General features: G+C 37.1%; 1 protein-coding gene across 11 annotated transcripts in view; it reads right to left on the bottom strand.

Annotated features, from left to right (window-relative positions):
• Positions 1-21411, bottom strand: part of Epb41l2 (erythrocyte membrane protein band 4.1 like 2) — a 229656-nt gene that overhangs the window by 47268 nt on the left and 160977 nt on the right. For 6 of the 11 annotated variants that reach the window (XM_017795336.2, XM_029558164.1, XM_029558165.1 and 3 more), the window contains 7 exons: positions 18674-18892; positions 16738-16825; positions 14764-14916; positions 14170-14267; positions 10218-10390; positions 5626-5789; positions 1237-1299 (listed from right to left, as the gene is read on the bottom strand). In XM_017795336.2, coding sequence (XP_017650825.1) covers positions 1237-1299; positions 5626-5789; positions 10218-10390; positions 14170-14267; positions 14764-14916; positions 16738-16825; positions 18674-18892 — 958 coding nt within the window. The remainder of the gene's footprint in view (positions 1-1236; positions 1300-5625; positions 5790-10217; positions 10391-14169; positions 14268-14763; positions 14917-16737; positions 16826-18673; positions 18893-21411) is intronic. The other 5 variants (XM_017795339.2, XM_017795341.1, XM_008822132.3 and 2 more) reach the window with 1 other exon arrangement.

Genomic DNA, 21411 nt, shown 5'->3' with positions numbered 1-21411 from the left:
GCTCTGATAAATAGTACACATGTAGTCAGTGTTCAGGAATTGCATTTAAGTGAGTATTAAGTGTTTTCTTACATTTCAAAAATGACAGGCTGCCTGTAGATTATAGTCCCACTCCCAGAGGAACAGGTCATGCACCTGATAAAATGAGACAATCCACATTCATGCACAAGCATAATAGCTCATTGGTGAGCTTCTATAGTCATTTGTAAAAACTTAGAAACCTGAAAACCTTTTCATGGCATGGGAACCTGACAGTGGCTTGAGATCAGGCACATTTCTTGCATTTGTTCAAAGCAATGTTACTTATACTTTACAGCATTTTAGTAAGTTAAGCAAAATACATTTTCAAGTTATCAAAGCTGCCAAAAGCAACAAAACAGATTAGTCAGATTACTGAGAGCTGCAGTTCTCCCCTGAACACACTGCCACACACTACCTTAGTGTGAGAAGAAGAAAAAAACTGTTCTTATGTGACACAGGAACATACTTCAAAACTCCCAATTTCTCATAACCCCCTCATCCCTCTGCCTCCCTCCCTCCTCTCTCCATTCTTTCTTTCTAGTCAGAACAATTCTATTAGTATAATTCTCAAGTAGAACACTTTAAGTAGGCCACATTCCTAATCCCATGAATTTTAGTGGGAGAAAAAAAATAAGCAGGTATAGACCAAGAGTCAAGTGAATAATTCAATGTCAGATCAAGAAATACCTATTCTGTTTAATATATATGGGGATCATAAGGCTAGGACTGGTGGCACACACCTTTAATCCCAATACTTGGGAGGTAGAGGTGGGGGATCTCTTAGAGATCGAGGCCAGCTTGGTCTACATAAGTTTCAAGTCAGCTGGGGCTACAGGGAGACCCTGTCTCAAGAAATCATGGCAGGGAGGGGTGTGGTGAATGAATGAACATGTTACTTTGGATTCTCTATCTCAGCAGTGGTAACCTACTAGGGAAATGGGCTTACTCAAAACTACTGTAAGGCTAATGAATAAACTTTATTTGACTAAAAAGAACTTTTCCCCCATGCATCACTTTGAGAACTTGCAGTAGATGTATTCCTACCTAAGCCACCTTGAAAGAACCAAGCTGGACTGGCAGCATGCACTCCCAAGTTGAATGTCCCCATGCACTGCATGCACTGTGCTTGAGAATGGCCAGCCAGCCTGTGCGTGACCTCCCATCCACAGCAGCCTGGCAGCCAGAGGACACAGTGGTTTCTTAGATCATACAAACCTCCAACATTAAATTGCTATGTCTGACATAAATATTATCCCCTTCTACTCTCAAGGTATTTTTCTGTGAAATTAAATCACACACAGGGGGGAAAAGGCAAATAAACGTAAGTCTATCAATCAGCAAGCATCAGAAACAACCTGAGTTTGATAGTCTTAAGACTTTAAAGGAGAATAAAAATCTTACAAACTTAAAGCTGTAACAAACAAAACTCAGATAAATTCTCAAAGTGCATTCCATCATCACCCCCAACAATAATGGCAGGCAGCAGCCACAGCATATTTTACTTTAGGGGAAAACAGCCACCTCCTCCAGGTTTGTTTCCTCTTCTTCCATCTTCTGAATAGTCACACAGCAGCAGTCAGAAAGAAGGGGGCATTAGTGGGAATTCCACCAGCAGGGAAGAGATGCTATATTTGAACTTACAGTGAAGCAGCATTACCAACCTTTACTCGCTGGCCCTCAGAAGATTCTATTAAGCCATGTAGTCTTTCTTCACCTACAGTATTGTACAGATGGTGGAAATGATCCTTTGCAAAGGTGGAATGGAGAATGGAAGCCTCACTCTTTCTCAGTCCCTAGATTATGTTCTACTTTTGAGTAACTTTTTTCACCCAGGAATGAACATACGAGAGTGTAAAGATGGCAAAATTCAAGGTATCCGACTGTTAAATATCTAAACCAACTAGCAATGGAGCAAGGTATAGAAATATCAAATTTGTCTTTAGCTTTATGTTGGCTACAAATTTGACATCATTACATATTGCCCCATCATTAGTTTTTAAATATAGGTTTTCTTGAGGGAAATTTTGGTCAATTAGCTTTTTTCATACTAAAATAGTATATTTTCATAATATATTTCAATCTTTGAACTATAGCTACTTTTCTTCATAAAATTTTGATACAAGAATAGTTTTCTGTAGTTGGACATTTCTCAATATTTAATGACCCAAAAGAATGAATTTGGAGGTTTAAGACTAAAATACTGAGTGGATTTTGACACCAGGGAAAGAATGGTGAAACAAAACACTGATGTAAAGGGAAATTAGCTTTACAGGGTAATCCATCCACATGCTTTTTTCCTTCTTTGTTGAGAGGATAGTGATAAATATGAGAGTGCAAAATGTTCTTATTCGAGGTAAGCATTTAATAGTATTTTTGAGAGGTAAGCAGAGAGCTCAGACTATCTTTTTATCAGAGGTGAATGGTGAGACATAGCTGTTCTACAGTATAAGAACCACCCTCTAATTCCTTGGTCAATATCTGATTCTCTAAAAGGCTGGTCTTTGGCATTTCTCAGGTAAACATGAGGAATTGTGGGTTTTCCTACAATGTGTACCATTGCATTTCTTCACATCTTTCTTTAGGTTTACTTTGAATTTTGTGACTTCCTCCATATAGTCATAGTATCCACAAGATACAAGATGCTAAGTCACCAGACTACATTTACCAAATAATTAAAAATATACTGTAGATGTTAACTCTTAGTGCAGAGGTAGTATACTTTTATATGGGTGCAAAAATTCTCACACACCTAATTTTAAATTAAAAAGCATGAAGAGGCCAGCCTTTAGTGTTATATAACCTAAACTTTCAAAAAGCCATGTTTCATTTTTTCATACAGTTGTTAAAGATAACAGAGTATCATTTTCCATATAAAGTGCCTGATGGTGATGCATATAATTATGTATTTTAGAGTAGAGAAAAGAAGAAAAATAGCTAGCTAAAATTCACCTATCTGGTACCCATATGTTTATAATAGCAGATATGGAGTTTCTGAGATTAGACTTACGTCAGTGATAATTTACAGATACAGCCTCATAAATGCAAATACAAGGTTAAATTCTGAGCAAGAGAAATGAGAATACTAAGAAGCTCTATTAATATGCATCAATTACAGTTGTGTCTACTATATTCTAACTTCTACTTTAAAACAAAAAGCTGCCATGCTTAAGGAACAGTATTATCATTTATCTTCAAAACACAGTCACAGTATGAATGTTTAAGGACAATAAAGATTCCTGTCTCCTACTCCTTTCTTAACAGTCTAGAATGATTCAAAATGTTTATAAAATAATTTTACCATTTTGCTCTGAATTTAGAATGTGAGGACCTGGTCAAGGGGTACCAATGCAGAGCTGTACTTACACATAATTGCTCATGCACTAAAGCATATTGTGTGTGAAGAAGTGTACACATTATTTTGAGGGTAGTCAATGACATTTATGCACATATTTACACTCTGTTATTAGGAAGGGGATACAATGAAGAGCAGCTGGGTGGACTTCAAAAAATGTAGCTTATGGAGGAGTGATAGCAACTGCTTCTTCTTCCTCTGTTTTTTCATTCAAATCACAGTCATAAAAAAGTTTAAAGGAGGTAGCTTTTGCCTCCAGAAAGCAAAGAGCAAGTGCCAGAGGAAGTGAAAAGGTGAGAGAAAAAGGAATGGACTGAGAAGCTGAGAAGAGCAGCCCAAAGATGAGGATGAGGGAAGGAATGAATGAAGGGGACGTGATGGGAATGTAGTGCTGAACATCAGGAGGGAGGAAGGAGACCCAGAGTTTGGGGAGGCTGGGGAAAGCAAGATAGCCATCTTCATCGAGAAGGGAGGGGAAGCCAGAGACAAAACATTTGTAGAAGTTAAAGGAGAAGTAACCAATCTCAGAGTCCTTGTAGTCAGTCACCGTATGAGTCTTCTCAAGGATGGTAGAAAGACAGTCAGGCTGAGGAGGGACCACAACAGGATCTAGTACAGAATCTAGTGTGGGCACCTCAAGGTCGCTCTGTTCTGATGTATCACCTGAGGAAGGGTGCTCTAGGCTGACTAGTGTGATCTCATCAGCCTCCCCAAAAGGGTCTTCCTCAGAAATGTCTGACAGCACATCCACCTCGGGGACTGGCAGTAGGTGTGGGGAAAAAGATGAAGTACAACGGATGAGTGGGGAGGGTGGGCACATGCAAATGGTCTATTTTAAGAACAACCCATGATTGAATATAAAATCACACAGCAATTATGTTCAAAGGTAAAACAAATGTAAGAGGGAAATAGGAGAAAAGAAGAAATGTTAGTGAAAACTTTACTCTCAAGGTTTCTTATAAACACAGTCATTAGAAAATTAATTGAATGATCCATTTTTAAGGAAGAAAAGGATGACCTTTATCATATAAAATTTACAGGTTATCACTTGACTATTGTCTAACTGGCATTATTTACTCTTAAGCTTAGTCCTTGACAGATATTCAAAAACCTAATGTAATCGGTCATTTGCTAAAGACAATGAAGATTTCCTTTAGAATTTAAGACAAGAACTTTGGTTGTCTGGGGGAAAAAAATTTAAATATGTATGCACACCAAACTAAGTAGGGAAAGTAGAACATAGCTTTCTGAAATGTTTCAGATATAGTCATTTTCTTGGGTCTCTTGTTAGCATAACTCTTTTGAAAAGATTGATAACAACTCAGAACTTGAAGGACATCTTGTTGAACACAATTTGTGTTATTTTTGACTAATTACTTTTTCTCCACAAAATTTTTCAAAACAATAGTCATAAATTCTTTAACAACAGAATGCAAATTATTTTCTATTATCTGTCATGCAAAGCGTTTGTCCTTGTGGCACATAGTCTGTGATCTCTATGCTGGGACTTAGAGGATATCGGTGCAGAACTGCTATTGCACTATCAGGACTTCAACTAGCAGTTCCTTTCTAAGTTCATTGTGTGCATCTTTAAATTTTTCACAGTCAGAACTTAAAAAGTCAACAGCTTGATCTGAGAGATATGTACTTACTTCCATTGTTGCATGTAAAAAAGTTAACTTTGTACAATTACGGGAAAGCGGCGAGAGGCGCTCAAAAGCTTTTCAATCAGTATTTTACTGACTTTAGTACCCAACGTAACAGAATAGTGACATATTTGAGAATACAATTAAACAATTATTCTTTGCTTAAGAAAGAACGTCTTCATCGGCTATGGATTACTAATGAAAAATAATTTTTTCATAAAGACCACCGTGACTCATATCAAAAAATTTATGATAGAGGCTTTGAATTTTACTTGTAACAAAACATGTAGATTTCAAACCACCATAGCTTTTATCATCTGGTGATTCGATTGATAATTATAAATGAAAACAGAAACACCAGTGCATCAACTTACTTGAATTAATATAATTTACACTGAAATGTTTCACTTTGGAAAATAACCAAAACACAGTGAGAGACAACAGTCCAAATCCGAAAGAGATTACACATATTTGAAACTTGAGAAATTCTATCAGCACAAGTCACATGGTAACAATAAATATTTGACTTCTGAAGTAGAAAACACAGCAGGGAGCCTCTGCTCTAAGCACACCTTTATCACAATATGTCGTGCTCATTTGCCATACCTTTCCCTCAGCTAACTGCAAATGAGCAGCTTTAGTTGGGCTTCTGACATCCCTCCGGCTGTCGCCATCTTGTATGTTGACAACTCCAGGGCCATATACTGAAACTTCTCCAGGGAGGCCAGGAAAATCCTTCATAAGACTCTGGTCCACAACACCAATCGGAGCTAACCAGAAGATAAGTTTAGAATACATTAGGACTTGTGAATGGTAAAGAACACAGTGAGCTTTGAAAATACCAACATGTAATATAAACTTGTGGTTTTTTTTTTTAATTTATCTATTTTTTTTGAGACAGCGTTTTACTATAATAGCCCTGGCTGGTCTGGAACTTGCTAAGTAGACCAGGCTAGTCTATAAGTTTAGAATACATTAGGACTTGTGAATGGTAAAGAACACAGTGAGCTTTGAAAATACCAACATGTAATATAAACTTGTGGTTTTTTTTTAATTTATCTATTTATTTTGAGACAGCGTCTTACTATAATAGCCCTGGCTGGTCTGGAACTTGCTAAGTAGACCAGGCTAGTCTGGAACTCACAGATATCTGTCTGCCTTTGTCGCCTGGATGCTGGAATTAAAGGTGTGTACCATCATGCCTGATCTTTTAAACTTCTACCAAACTCTAAGAATATTCTGAGTTTTAACCCACTTTAATCCACAAGCAGCTAATTTGATTTTTGAAAGATATCCTCTCATTGTGAAATTGACCAGTAGGAGGAGCTCTGAGACCAGCTCAAACAGTCCAGCAGAATTAGAATGTAATCAATATTCTGGTGGATTTTTCCTAATCTGCCTACAAAAACAATCATCTAATTATTAAAATGATTTGCTAGGTTCTAAAAAGTCCTCCACAAAGCAACCTGTTATTTGAATACCAAAATACAGTAGATTTAAGAATTTACCTGTTTAATATTTTTCATTTTCTGATACTTCTGAATATCTCAACCTAAGCAACCTATAAAGAATCTAATATACACAGGTCTACCCCTTCTCTTGCCCAAAATCTGGTCCTTATGTAGCCCCTTCTTTCCCACAAAGAGGCAGAAATAGGTACTGTGCTAAGGTTTTCCTCACACTGTTAATCAACTCAAGAATAAACAAGGCAAAGTGAGGAGCAAGTGACAAGGTATCGCATATCTACACCGAGGCTCCTGAATTCCCAGGAGGTCATTTCCCCTGTATAAAAAGTGCTTTACAGGTGCCCTGTGGTTTACTCTGATTCCATGCATGAAGAAAAAAAGCCCAGTAATGAAAAAAATGCAAAGCCTACAAACTCTTAGAGGGCAGGACCTGTGTGTGACCTACCACAGTGATGAGGCATCAAGAGCTTTTAACCTAAGTACTACATGGTACCCCACAACCTTTACCTGTCTTGTCAAAATGTGCTTCTTTCCTAATCTTGCTTGTTCCATCACATGATAGTCTTATATGTGTACATATTTGCTTCAGCCAGGAACTTGGAATTCTAGAACATCTCTAACAGGAGCAAGCCTAACAGGGTCCTTGAATATATTTCTAAACACGGTATGTTCTTTCCATCTTTATTTCTACCACTTCACCTTCTGATGTTGTACCAGTCTATAAAGACTTTTGAAAACCCACACCAAGTCATCAAACATTAAAATGAACTCACATCTTACATTACATATGCTCATTTCCAGAGCTGTTTTTTTAACTTTTGATGAGCTTTGCTACAAATTCTCCTGTATATAAATATACAGCTATGTATAGCTCTTTAACTTATGATGACTTTAAGTACCCATTATACTCAGGAAATACTACAAAATGAGAAAATCTGACCTAGAAATGATTTGAAATGTATTCATGCTGAATCTAAGTGAATATAAAATTAAAACTTATAAAATAAAAAAAAAACTTACAAAAAAGTTGACAAAATGTTGACTGCATACTTTTAAATACTTATTAATTTCAAATGGAGTTTACTTTTGTATTTCAGAGTCAATAACTTTCCAGGTCTTAAAGACTATAGAATGCTGAGAAACTTGCCAGCCCAGGTACTGAGCCCAGGCTAAGTACTCCCACCCAAGGAAAGACCACTGCCACTCTCACGTGAACCACTCCAAGCCAGTCTGCCTGCATTCTGTCTCAATCCTCTTAGACAAATGATTTTGCAAAGATAATGCCATGCTCTTGTGTGATGGTATAGACACACTAAGCCCTCAATGATTTCCTACTTCAAGTAGAATAAAACAATTTCACAGTGACCTGAAGGCCCTGTAAGGCCTGATCACAGTCTGCCTCTCCTACTGGCCAAGCTTTGATTACGCTTGCCTTTTTTCTCTTCTTGGCTGTTTTAAGCTCACTCTCTTCTCAAAGCAGCTAGGCTGCTTTGGCTACCTGGAATGGTCTGTCTGCTCCTCTCTTCTCACAGCTGCATCCCTTTCATCCTAGTCTGAGGTTCTTCCTCAGATGGCCTTCCTTTTCCTGAAGAAACATCCCTGCTTACTCTATCTTTTTCCAATTTAGAAAATCACTATCTCCACTTCCAAATGCACCTGAGTTGGTAGTTCTCTAAGATGACTGACTGACTTGCCTCCTTTTTGGTTCAATTTCATAATCTCAAAGGAGTCTCACTGCTTTGCAATAGCTGTTCTACATTGATTTTTATTTGGGGTCTTTTAGATAGCACATTAAATTGTGTTTTCTATGTAATCACTGAGTTGTTTTTTGAAACTTTAAAGAGAGGATTATTTACACATCTACATTTATCTAGCATAACTTTTAGGAGTAAACAAAAAATAGGAACCACAATGCATGTCAACAACACAAAAGGAATGCTGGAGAAGAACCGGAGAGAAACACAACTCTGTTGTAGGTTATAGACTAGTTTTGCTTTGAAGGGAGAAAAAGAACCTAAGCCCAACCAGAGAGTCCCCTGGCTGTCTGGCCACACACTGGCATGAAAAGCCTCCTATTTTTCACAATAACACAATCATCCTTTTGATGACTTGCCCATCTGATGAATAACAGTGTCCAAAACACAAAGGGAAAAATAATGGATTACTGTGCCACATCTGTTGCTTTTCCTTGTGAAAATCATTGTTTCAGATACAGATTCCTACAACCCTCTGCACTAACTGCTCAAACAAGATGATGAGTTTCCCAGAGCACTGTTTATACACCACAAAAAGATGTACTTGTTTACTACTCTTTTTAAACTCTAAAACTCACAAGAGTTATATAGCCTCACAGCTTAAAACAAAGGCTGAAAACACTGTTCCAGAAAAAGCAATAATTCCTCTTAGGGCTTTAAACAACACTGATTGCATTTACTCAACACTTGTGGCAAGAGGCAAGGCATAAGATGTATTTATATGGTTTGGCACATGTTTCAGATCTACTCAAGAAAGTGCTTAGTTGTTGACTGGCAATACTAATTCACTAAATTTAAATTAAAACATCTGGAAATGTGGACATTCACTTAAAGCATAGTTAGGGTTCCCTTGCATATTTTTCTGATGGTTCCTTAAAACTATATTGAAGACCCCATAGAAACAACATTTAACTTCCATACATGAACATACCCACCAACAAATCCTGGGAAATAGGTTTATATGTCCACCTGCATCTATTTCCTAAATATTTTTACTAATAAAAGTAGATCAAGGTCAATGTCAATCCTTCATTAATGGGAAAGTATTCTTAACTGCTAGTATGTGTCTGTTTTACCTCATTATTTAAAATATAAGTTGTTCAAGTTCATATTTCAAAAATATATCAAGGAACAATAATCAAAAAAGTTTTGCTAATAGCAGTAAAATAAAATTATTTTTCAAACTCACTTTAGCATTAAATACAAGCAGTGATATTCAAAATTATTTCTCATAGAAAATTAATCACACCAATCATCATGTATTATATAAAAAGAAAAGCATTTAATAAAAACTTAACCTTATCTCTTATAAGAAACCTATTATTAGTCCATAATTTACTAAGCAATAAAATATAGGAAAAAAGCAACAATTTATTTCCATATATAGTTTATATAAAATTACAAATATGTAGGTCATCAGAACATTAATAGAAAACACTGATAATATCTCCTTAGACAAATGAGTATATATTTCTTTAGAAACTGCATTTAAAATTAATCCTTTGAAGCCAGGAGTGGTTTGGTTTCTCATACTGGAAGTTTGGTAGGCTTCAGAAAGCAGAACTTAAAATTTGATGATGATAGAAATGTTTTACATTCATTTGAACTAAGGTTCATATGCTATTAAAAAAAAAAAACCTTAGAATTATGCCATTAACAAGTATAAGAAATTAAGCCACAGAAGACATATCATAATCAAATAAAATGAATAAAAACATTAATCCAACATCTCTAAGCATGAACAAAAACACATAAAGAACATTTATGTATGTTGCCAATACAAAGAAAATGCATGCTCAGATGACAACTTGAAAACACTCTAAAATTATTTTATTCTGAAGGTAACAGCATTTTATTGACTTGGTGAAAACTATCCTTCTACAGTACATCTGGTGTTCTTATTAACAAGATGATTATTTTCTGACCCCACCAGATGAAAAAGATGAATAGACTCCACAATTATTTTAAGTGTGTTTACCTCCATCTAGGCTCCTGGAGACCCGTTTACTAGAAGCACGTTCAAAGTGTGGTGCTGGCCTGTCGATGAGAGTGCTTGCCTGGCGTGTCTGTGCCTGGGTGCGGCCACTATAGCGGAATTTGGACCCCAAGGTCAGGAACTTGGCCTTTGGTGGCTGCTCTGGAGATACAAGCCTACAAGGGGAGGACCCCAAGTTAGTATTCAGGTACATTTTTTAAAAAGCATAAATTTTAATATATCACTTTAAGATTGTCAAAACAGTGCTACTTAAGCTTTATAATTAAAAAAGGAATGTTATTTATAAACCTTCCTACAGATATAGTTACATAATGGTGATGTATTCATGAATTTCTCAACCTGAGCAAAGAGCAGCTGTTTTCAGTGTGTATCAAGGGTATTTATCTGTATTAGTGTAAATTATGTATATAAACACTTATGCCTCAATTTGTGCTTCTAGCTGTAACTGCCAAGTAAAAACCGAAGTAACACCATTAGTAACTCTTAATATTTATGCCTCTTTCTGGTGGAAAAAACATCTACCTCAAGAGTCTGTTCTGTCAAGTGATTCTTTCTCATGAAGAACAGAACTCACACAGTGGATCTGTAGAGATGACTAATAGTCTTTCTTGCCAGCATAATTCTACTGTGTAAGCCTTGGGTTCATAACTAATGAATTCAAACCTTAATGGCAAATAACTTCCAGACTTACATAAAAAGCATGTTTTCAGTAAATAAGTCAATCTTTTTAAATACAACTGAAATTATCCGGCTTGCATTGTTTAATTAAGAACTGAAAAATGTCTTAACAAAAAAGGTAATCCCAGAGATCTTATAATTTATTAAATAACATTTAGTTGACATTTCAAGAATATGGAGAATGCCACCAAAACTTTTCCTATAATTTCCCAAGGAAAAGTAGATTTTTCAAGTGTTTTTTGAAAACATCTCAAGTATTTCTAGATTTTCTGTATAATTTTAAGAAATTATCTGCTTAGTGAACAATGAGTTCCAAGTCAAACTGAAGTTAGATGTGAAATCTGCAAAACATAATCCATTAAAAATTCTCAAAATAACATTCATCTAGAAAAGCACTGTGCTAGAATTAAATGATAAAAGAAAGAACTAATGTATGTCAGGCTTCCTTAGCCGAAATCTATTCATGTAGTAAAGTTTAACTACACAGACCATATTTCACTTTCTGCCTATAAATTTTCATAGGAGACACAAATAACAGTTCTTGACTTCTCTTTGCTCATTTACCTGATGGACTGAACAGGGCAGTTTCCCTAGCTAGCAATCCAGCTAAACATGACCTGAAAATGTTTTTGTTTTTGTTTTGTTTTTAATATTTTGTTTGTTATTTTTATTTTGTGTATGAGTAAATTGCTTGCGTGTATGTAAACGTGCCTATGTCATGCAATGCCCATGGAGGTCAGAAGAGGGCACTGGATTCTCTGGAACGGGAGTTATGGATGGCTGTTAGCTGTCATGTGTATACTGGGGACCAAACGGGTCTTCTGCAAGAGCAGCCAGTACTCTTAACCCCTGAGCCATCTCTCCAGTCCCCTGAAAATGCTTCACAGAAAACAGTGATCTACAGAAACAGGAGTTTCTCATCAGTACAGCAACTGATAAAGAAATATTTATTCTCTCTGAAAAGCAGCCTAGCTAAATCACAATGATCTTTATTGCCTATTCATGAAGTACACTCTGATGATCAGTAGAGGAAAAAAAAAATTAAAGAATATCTCAAGGGAAAAACATGCATTGATACTCAAAAGAAATCTCCAAAACAAAATTTGTTCAGTGTTCTCCTGGTGTCATAGGGACATAGCCTTGAAGAATAACTTGTGCTCTCTTATAGTGGGAATTTAGGAGAGGGAAACTGTTGTTATAATAACTGCTACTAAATAGTTCTATCTTAATAAAGCATAACACTAATAAAATAGTTTTTTAAATGAACTTTAAAGTGAACTTGGTTTTGTTGTGTTTCCCATCCCCCCAATTCTAAAGGACCCTTTTAAAAAAAACCTACTTACAAATCACTAAGTTAATCATATGCAGTGCACAGGTTTCCATGAAGTTCTTTGTGATGTAGCTGACAACACCAATATACTTGGAATCAGTCTGGTTCTAGGATGCTAAATTTAAGTAGCAGGAGAACTTCCAGCTGGAAGAATCTACTGTTTCTCACTAAACTGTGAGAACAAAGCAATGAAGAACACAGAAGGAAGTTCACTCCCTGCAGATGTCCTGGAAGGCACACTGACTAACACTGGGAGATAGTATGATTTCCATCTCCACCTGTTACCCTCCATGCCACCATCGTATTTCTTAACTTCTGTTCCTCTGGTTTTTCATATGCAAAGTACATATTAAAATAATCCCCACACAACACTTAGAATGGTAGTAGGATCTATCAAATGCAAAGATAGTTGCTTTATTATCCCATTTGTGTTCTGCTAAAACAAGTTTCTATGATTTCAATTAACAGAAAGGCCTGTTTATTTTTAATAGCTTCAATCTGAAAGCCTAGCCAAAAAGAAGAAATTACTGATCTGACTTCAAGTGTCCTGAAGACACATGATTTGCCCCTTCCACATAAGATGTGCTGTTTTATAAAGCTTTGAAGGTGTTACATAGATTAACTATTGGCTGACTAACCATCATCTCAAAAATTTACAGAAGCAAAAATGGTCTACTTTTCAATAGGAATCTCATGAGTAGAGATTATTGTTTGCATCACATAGGGATGATGAAAGTGAAGCAAGGCTAAATAACTTAACAACTATTACACAGCTAGTATGTGACAAAATAGCATTACATTCTAAGTCTAGAGTAAACACCTCAAAAATGAAAGGTCTATCTATATAGCTAAGAGACTGCAGTAACAGAAAACAGAGGAGATCAAAGCAACCAAACTACTTGTGAAAAAAATATCCCTAAAAAGGAGTTTTAAAAATGAAATAGAATACAAGCTAAAGATGGACTGTTCAGGGTCAAAGGAAATCTTTCGGGTTTTTGTTTGTTTGGGGCCTTGGGTTTTTAAAGAAGATATAGTCAAAGAAAGCAAAGGTATATACTAGGGAAAAAAAATTACCAAGCAGGATCCTCTGGGGAGGCATGAAATAAAAAATCAAAACAAAGCAATGTTTATCCCTTCCTCAAGACAGGAGAAGGTGAAAAAATGAATGGTGGTGAGGGGAAGTGGTAATAAATTAGGCGAAAGGAGAAGATACACGAAAGGGAAAACATTCATGCCCCACAGCTTCTACTGTAAATGTACACCATGGAGAACCTGAGAAGCAGGTGTATCTGAGGACACTAAAAGACCATGAGTATGTGGGATGGCAAGAGAAGTGAAAGCACTGACTAGCTGGTTGGAAATAATGAGGATCTAACTAATGCTGGACATTACTTTTCTAAAATCGTACTAATCCACAGGGTTGTGCTACTGTATCAATCACCATAAAAGTGCTACTTAGGTTAGCACTTGACAGCACCGGCATAGAAATGGTGAAGTCAGAATAGCAGCAGGCTGACACAGTAAACTGGGAAAGTTGGTATTGAAATAGGAAAGGTGCTTCAAGGGGTTTAAACATTCCTGACAAAATAGCTGAAGGGAACAATAACTGGGTTCAGGCTGGTTGAGAAAGAAGTTAAGTCCAGAAAAGCTGGTAAGAAAAGGCTGAATTATACCTAAGGCAGGAGGGACAGCAGCAAGTGGGAGCAGTATGATGGTGGTGGAAGGCAACTATAGGGGAACCTACTGAGGCAGACCACAGCACGACCTCAGGCACTGGAAGTAACCAGCATGATATGACCTCCCACCCCTCCCTGGAGAAAAAAGACTCTGAGGCATGGCGTTGATACATCTGCCATACTATCAACTACCTCCTAACCTGGACAGCATACCAACAGCAAGTGATTCCAAGAGACTTCTTAAACTTACCTGTAGAAAGTGTGATGTTCCACGCATACTTTCCATAGCCTTTTAGCTGCCCGATGGTTTGGCAGTTTGAATCCAATGGTGCTCTCAAACTGTTCCAGCTGGACATAAAACAAAACAATCCATAAAACAAAATCAGCCTTTCTCCTTAAGCACTAACTACAAGCTACAAGCATGGATTTGGTTGTTTCTGTCAGAAGTAATTCTTCTTCAGGAAAAAAGTGTTTGTATACTACAATACTTTTTTCCATGAAAAACAAGTATTCATTGCCAATATAAACTGACTATTCATTGAAACCTACTTAATCACCTATTAACCTCCACTACTTAACTGAACCAACAACAATAACAAAATGTGCCCCCGTTATGTCAGGCACATACTACATTTTGGCTTTTGTGCAAGATCTAGTGGTAGTGTGTTTTAACAAAAAGGATGTAGTATGCAGGCTTATCGAGAACCCTGGCTCTTGCACTACAGAACAAAGAAGAATTTATTTTCTTAAGATTTTTAGTAGCAAGAATTCACTTATCTCTCCTGTTAATAAAAGAAAATCTCAATATGGGATTTGCCATGTCGAGGGTAGAATCACTGCTTACCTCTGCTGGTCTAACTTTAATGTAGAAATTGCTGCGCTTATAGGAAATTTTCAGGATTTTTGGCCAGGCAAACCGATTAATTCTCAGTCTGTCTTTGTAAATGAGAAGGCCATTAGCACACACGCCCAACTTGATATCCACTCCTTCTGAGTCCTGCCACGCATAACACATTTGACCTCAATTAGAATGACATGAGTTTCACAGACTGAAGCAAATCAAACTTCCCCAATGACTGAAAATGTGAACTTAGCATGTTTGTGTTTAATTTTAGTGAGAGTATAGAAGTTAATTCCAAGAGTAGAACATATGCACACATTAAATGAATTCATTTTCAGGGACTGGGTTGGATTTGGAAAGGCTTAAAGGACCCAATAATCTTCCAAAGGAATAATTTGTGCATTTTCAAGCTCTGGGAAGAGTTAACAGAGTAGAAAGGAAAAAGAACCAGATTTAGGCATCTTGAAGATACTGAAGATGAAATATATTTTCCTGGAGTGAATCCAGTCCTCAGGAACAGTCTGCCGGCCTACCATAAAGTACATGCTGCCATTTTATTTTAGCAAACTCAGAAGCATTATGCTTGCTGACAGCTGTTAAAATTATACCTATGTTTTGCAAAACACCAGTCCTTCACAGAAAATTTCTCTTCTAGGCTGACAGTGTTGAGATCTGTGAATTCTTTCAAGCAATTTTTCAATAACTTAAAGTGCTAACATCCACTTCTCATTAAGCATTCCTTTGGCTGGCATATTTCAAAGGACTAAAGACCATTTTTGAAGCTATTAATAGTTTCCTTTCTCCAGAGATTTAATTTGGAATAGAGGACAATCTAAAATAATTGCAAGCCTGAAAAGTTTTATTTAACCAAATGAATTTACAGACAAAAGTGGAAAATTGATGGCTTAAAGTACTTTATATAATATATATATTTTTTTTTAAAAAAAGAAACGACTAACTTTGTCCTCACATTTCAAGTAGTGCTGAAGATGTCAGATGTACAATATTCAAAATAGATAGCCATCTTTAAAGGAGGAGATGATCTCAGTCCAGATAGGTAAATTCAACAGAATTATTCAGAGATACTCATATTTTCAGAAATCATTAACAACATGGAACCAATTTTCACACCAAAAAGTCCTAAAATAAATACCACATTAAGTCTAAGTCCATATTCAATAACAGCATAGGAGTCTGATTGCTATTTACTAAGGATAATTTAACACAATTTGTATTAGTTAAAAAAAATAAAACTATGGGAACTGGAAAGATGGCTCAATGGTGAGGAGTGCTGGCTGCTCTTATAGAGGACCTGGGTTCTGTTCTCAGCACCCACATGACAACCATTTGTAAATCCAATTTCAGGGGATCCAACACCCTCCTCTGTGGGCACTGCATGCAAACGGCGCCCTTAAATACAAGCAGGCAAAAGAATTATACATAAAATTTAATGTTTTAAATAAAAGTACAGTATAGTCAATTGATACCAATTTTTCTGCAGTGATACCTTAATAATCCAAATACAAGTCCACAAATAAATTACCTTACATCAGATTGAGCAATTAAAAATAAATATTTACCTGGGATTCCAAGATGGCTCAATCAGTAAAGCACTTGCAGCAAAAGACTGAAAGCCTGAGTCCAATCCCCAGAACTGAGGTAAAAGTGGAAGGACAACTCCACAAAGTTGTCCTCTGACCTCTACAATTGTACCAAGGAGTGTGCACCATGGCGTATGTGCCCACACTTACACATTCTACATACACAATAATAAAGTAGAGAGAAGTAGAGAGAGAACAAATGATCCTCACATCCATAAATTTTATTAGTAACCCAAGAAAGATTAGATACCTTCAAGTGAAGGCAATTACCCTTTTTCCAAAGTGAACCAGGCTACTGTGAAACTGACTACTGGACCCTTGTCAAAGCTGCAGTTCCCAGACTAAAATGGTACTATTTCCCTTGCATTTACAATACCTTGGCATGATGCAAGTCAACACCATACATGGAAAGCCTCTTTGCATTTTCTAAGAACTGAGAATCAGCTTGTGCTGGAGATAAGCCCCTGAGAATCAAAAGAAACAGTATTATCTTACTAGCAGATGCAAATGTACTCAAAATAGATTAGAGGGGTATGTGAGTTTGGAGGGTCTGGAATACACAGAGTAACTTAGCTAAATTTGTAGAAAAGTAGAAAAAAGTATAAAGACTCAAATCTCTGCCCCTAGCATTTTCTCTTAAGGTCCTTTAATCTTAACTTACTGCAAGGCAGACTTTTACCTTTACCTTTTTAAAGCTTAAAAAACTGCTTTTCAATATTCTCACTAGGAAAAAAAGCCTGAACAGTAACAGGCACAACATAAACTAAGAGAATGAAAGTGGTTTCACTTTTTTTTTTTTTTGTCTTTTTGAAGCAGGGGCTTCCTGGAGCCCCAGCTGTCCTGGAACTCACTATGTAGGCCAGGCTGGCCTTGACCTCACACAGATCCTCCTGCCTCTGCCTCCCAAGTGCTGGGACTAGGGGCGTGCGCCATCACACCTGGCTGGTTTCACCTTTTTGAGATGAATAAATTCTTATGTCTTCATTAATTTTGCAAGAATTGATCATATTAAAGATCATAATTACTTATATTTGATTTTATAGCTATGATAGATAACATTCTGTCTACAAAAAATATTTCCATTCCTATCTATCTATGTCTACAACTAAATAAATTTAGGCTTCTGGAAAATGGGTCTACAGAGCATTAGTCTTCATACCCATGACATTTCAGCACCTACCATTTTAAATTAGAGTAACAGAATATATAACTGTAAAGTAGAACTAAATATAGTAAGAGAATTAAATACTGCACTTTACCCTTTTTAAACAACAGTCAACAGATATGCCCACTGAAAAAAATTAAACCTCTGAAAGTTCTTTGCAAAACATTTCAGGCAATATTTTATAAAACTACAGCTTTATAATACAGAACAAAATAGGGGGATGGACAAATGGCTCAGCAATTAAAAGTACTGGCTGTTCTTACAGAGGACAGGGATTTGATTCTCAGTACACCCATGGTGGCTAACAACTGTATGTAACTCCAGTTCCAGGGGACCCAAGACTCTCTTCTGATCTCTGTGGGAACTGTATAACACCAGGTGCGCTTACAATACATACAAGCAATACACTCATACACATAAAATAAAAATAAAATTTAAAAAATACAAAACAAAATCGTTTTATAGCCTAGAGTGATAAAAACAAGTGAAATACCCATTTTCACAGAATACAGAAGTATTCAAGGTACATGTGGCATAGAAGTAATTTAAGTAACCCTCACCTAAATCAAAGGGCATGTTCTGTGGCTAGAAGAGTCAGCTCCACCTTTCAGTTGCTAACCCAATCCATCGCCACCCACCTTTCCAATTCGAATCCAGACACCTCATGATATTGAAAGATAAATGATAATGAAAGAAGCCCTGGCTTTCTTCTTTTAAATAATATTTTTATTTAACTTTTGAAAACTTCACACATGAATGTGTATTTTAATTTCATCTACCCCTCAGAACCATCCTGCTTTCTTATGAAATGTAGTAATAAAAATATTTGAGAGGCAGAAGAAATGTGAAATAAATACCAGACGAGTTTGTACATGTTTGTTTCCTATGTGTCTGTTAAGGAATAGAACAGGGAAGGGTGAAGGACATGTACATTATTCCAACAGTGAAGGAATTTAGCTTCAAGAACATAACCCCTCATACTACAGTCAGAGAAATAATGAAAGGGCATCTCAAGGGCTACAGGTAATCTTCATCAGTGCTGGAAAGCTCCAAAAGGAAAGACTAAATAGATCTGTATGCAAATGTCAAACTACATCTACCCACCATGGCAAGTGCCTCTCTCTCTCCAGCAAGCAAATCAACAGACCTGTGGGTTTTATGCAGTTCTGCCACCTTCTCTTCCAGCTCCTTCGTCTGTGTCGGTGCAAACTGGAAGTCACTCAGATCAATACTGCCATGCTCTTCTGGGTCATAGTCCCCAAGCTCAGCCTGCAGTGTGTACGATCCCAAGAGGGCATGCGTCACAAAAGAGCAGGGCAGGCGGCCAGAGGCGATGTCTTGCCGCAGCTGAAGGCACAAGAAGTATCTGTGAGGAACAGGAAGAGAAATGGGTTGAGAAGAACCTTTAGTGAACATCATAACACTCTTAATTCCTTAATTGTCTAATATTCCTTGGAATATAAATATATATTATTAGAAGTCTTCATAATCACAGCAAAAATAGTCTTTCTCTGATCCTTATATTCCTAAACATGTGGCTTATTTCTAGAAACTAAGAAAGCTAATTAAGAGAGTGGAAATTCTGGGCTGCTGGTTTAGTAATGCTTACTTTATGGTTGTTAATGAAAAAAAGAGTTTTGCAACTGAAGTAAAAAAATTCAATTCTTAAGTTACATCCTTGGGTTTAAAACTGTAATAGAAATTAGCACAACTCCCAGACAAACAAACAAGCAAATAAAAAAACCCAATACCACTGGGCGTGGTGGTACATGCCTTTAATCCCAGCACTCAAGAGGCAGAGGCAGGTGGATCTCTGTGAGTTCAAGGGCAGCCTGGTCTACATAGCGAGTACCAGGCCAACTGGGGCTACAGGGAGACCCTGTCTCAAAAAGACAAAAAAAAAAAAACAAACAAACAAACAAACAAAAACCTAATACCTCAGTCTGAATTATTTGTAAGAAAAGTTATGGTCACATGGTCAATCTTGTGCATCACTACCCTATTCATACTATTTCTTCTTTTCCTGAAATACCTTTAACAACAATTATAATTAAATCTACTCTGAAGCCCTCACTTGCCCGCTGCCTGTCTAGAGATCACTGGCTCAGTTTGGCAGAGGAAACATGCACTTTGAAGTCAGGAAAGATGACCTTGTAACCCCCTGAGCAAGTTAAATTACTTGCCTGAGGCTAATTTGCTGCCCTTAGGAGCAGAAGTCTTTGAAGGTAAAAGTTAGACACCACCAATAAATGGGCACAGTGCCTGGGAATGTAACTGGTAACTCAGTAGGAACAGCCATTCACAGTCAGTGATCTAAGCACTTACTATAACATTACAGAAGAGTTTTCATCTAAATTAACATGCAGAAACATGTGGTTTATGTTCTGTGGGGATTTTTTTTTCTTTGCAGTTCCATTATCAATTCCTTTGGGTAATGTGCTAAAACATGGTATCTATTCTCAAGGTTTACCACTTTCTGAGGCCACCAAGGAGTTCCCTGAAATAAAGAGCAGTGTCCTCACTTTCAAGTTTTTTTTAAGAATTATCACTCATAATTCTCCCCATGGACAACTCGGTCTAGCCAGGGTTTTAAAACCCACTCTTGTCCTTCCTCTTCTTACTCTCTACCCCACAGGTACATGAAGCACAGTCTTTGGTCCACCATCATTGCTGGTGAGTCAGAGTATTCCACTTGTCCACACCGGGTCTCCAGAAAAGTCAGGAACTCTAGTATCATTATAGGCCTGTTAGCAAAGTACTCAGCAAAGCATCGGCAAGTGCGCGATGATTTTTCTGATTGAGTCTTCTCACTGGTACTACACTCTGAGTATTTCCATGCATTTCAGAAGTCCTCTTTTGAAGGAAGGTTGTGCTTCCTTGACCTCTAGAACCAGATGAAAACAGCTGTACTTACTTAAAAAACTAAATTTTAAACTATGATTCCAGGTTATGCTCTAATCTCTAACTAGTAATCATCTAGCTCTCCCACACCCTGAGAATACCCTCCTGCTTCTTTATGTTACTTCTCACACTAGATCTTTCACAGCCTAAGCCCAAGTCCGAAAAACTTCCAAAAAAGCCTCACAAGATATTTTCTGAATTCCCCAGATCCACTTTCTTTACACAGCACAAGAAAGTATTTTTCAGACATCATTCTAAATAATGTTCCTGGCCTCTTCAAAAGCCTATTGGGCCTGCTAAATGTTAACTCGCAGTTAAGACTTCAATTGAGACATATCAGCTGCAGATCCCACACACAAGTGCTACACACTGAGGTCTCCAGTTAACACAGCACACTCTATCATTCCTCCTGCCACAGACTGGAGAAACATTCAAGCACTATTTGTATGGAAAACCAGAGCATACGCCTATGCAATAAAGCTGCAGTCACCATAGGATTATCATTCCCCAAACAAATTACTGCAAGATGTGCATAGCAGAGGACACTGGGTCACAAATCCCCCATTATATTCATTGTTAAAAGACACTCCTGCAGCGAAGCTCTGTCCCCCACATGCCAACCCATCATGGGTTTATGTCCTAAGCAGCTCACTGTGCAATCACAAAGTTAGTATTTACTATGAAAATTAGGTGGAGCTAACTGAATCAGATCATGATTAGTATATTAGTAGTAATTAGTACAGAAGTGCACTGCTATTCAGCTACAAGTAATAAAAGAACAAATAAAACGCCTGCCATTTTTCCTATCTCAGAAAGAAATCACCATCATTTCAAGCTCACATAAATATTCAACACTTTTTAAAGTGCCTACACATCCTGATGTACAAACTGGCCGAGCAGAAAGCATGAAAGGCACATGAGACAAACAGAGTCTTTCACTAACATCCTCCTGTTACACACAGTCTTCCCTGGCCATGTGAATAA

The sequence above is a fragment of the Nannospalax galili genome, unplaced genomic scaffold (assembly GCF_000622305.1).
Source record: "Nannospalax galili isolate Female #2095 unplaced genomic scaffold, S.galili_v1.0 scaffold186, whole genome shotgun sequence".
NCBI classification, from domain to species: Eukaryota; Metazoa; Chordata; class Mammalia; order Rodentia; family Spalacidae; genus Nannospalax; species Nannospalax galili.
This window is presented reverse-complemented; position numbering and strand designations above follow the sequence as displayed.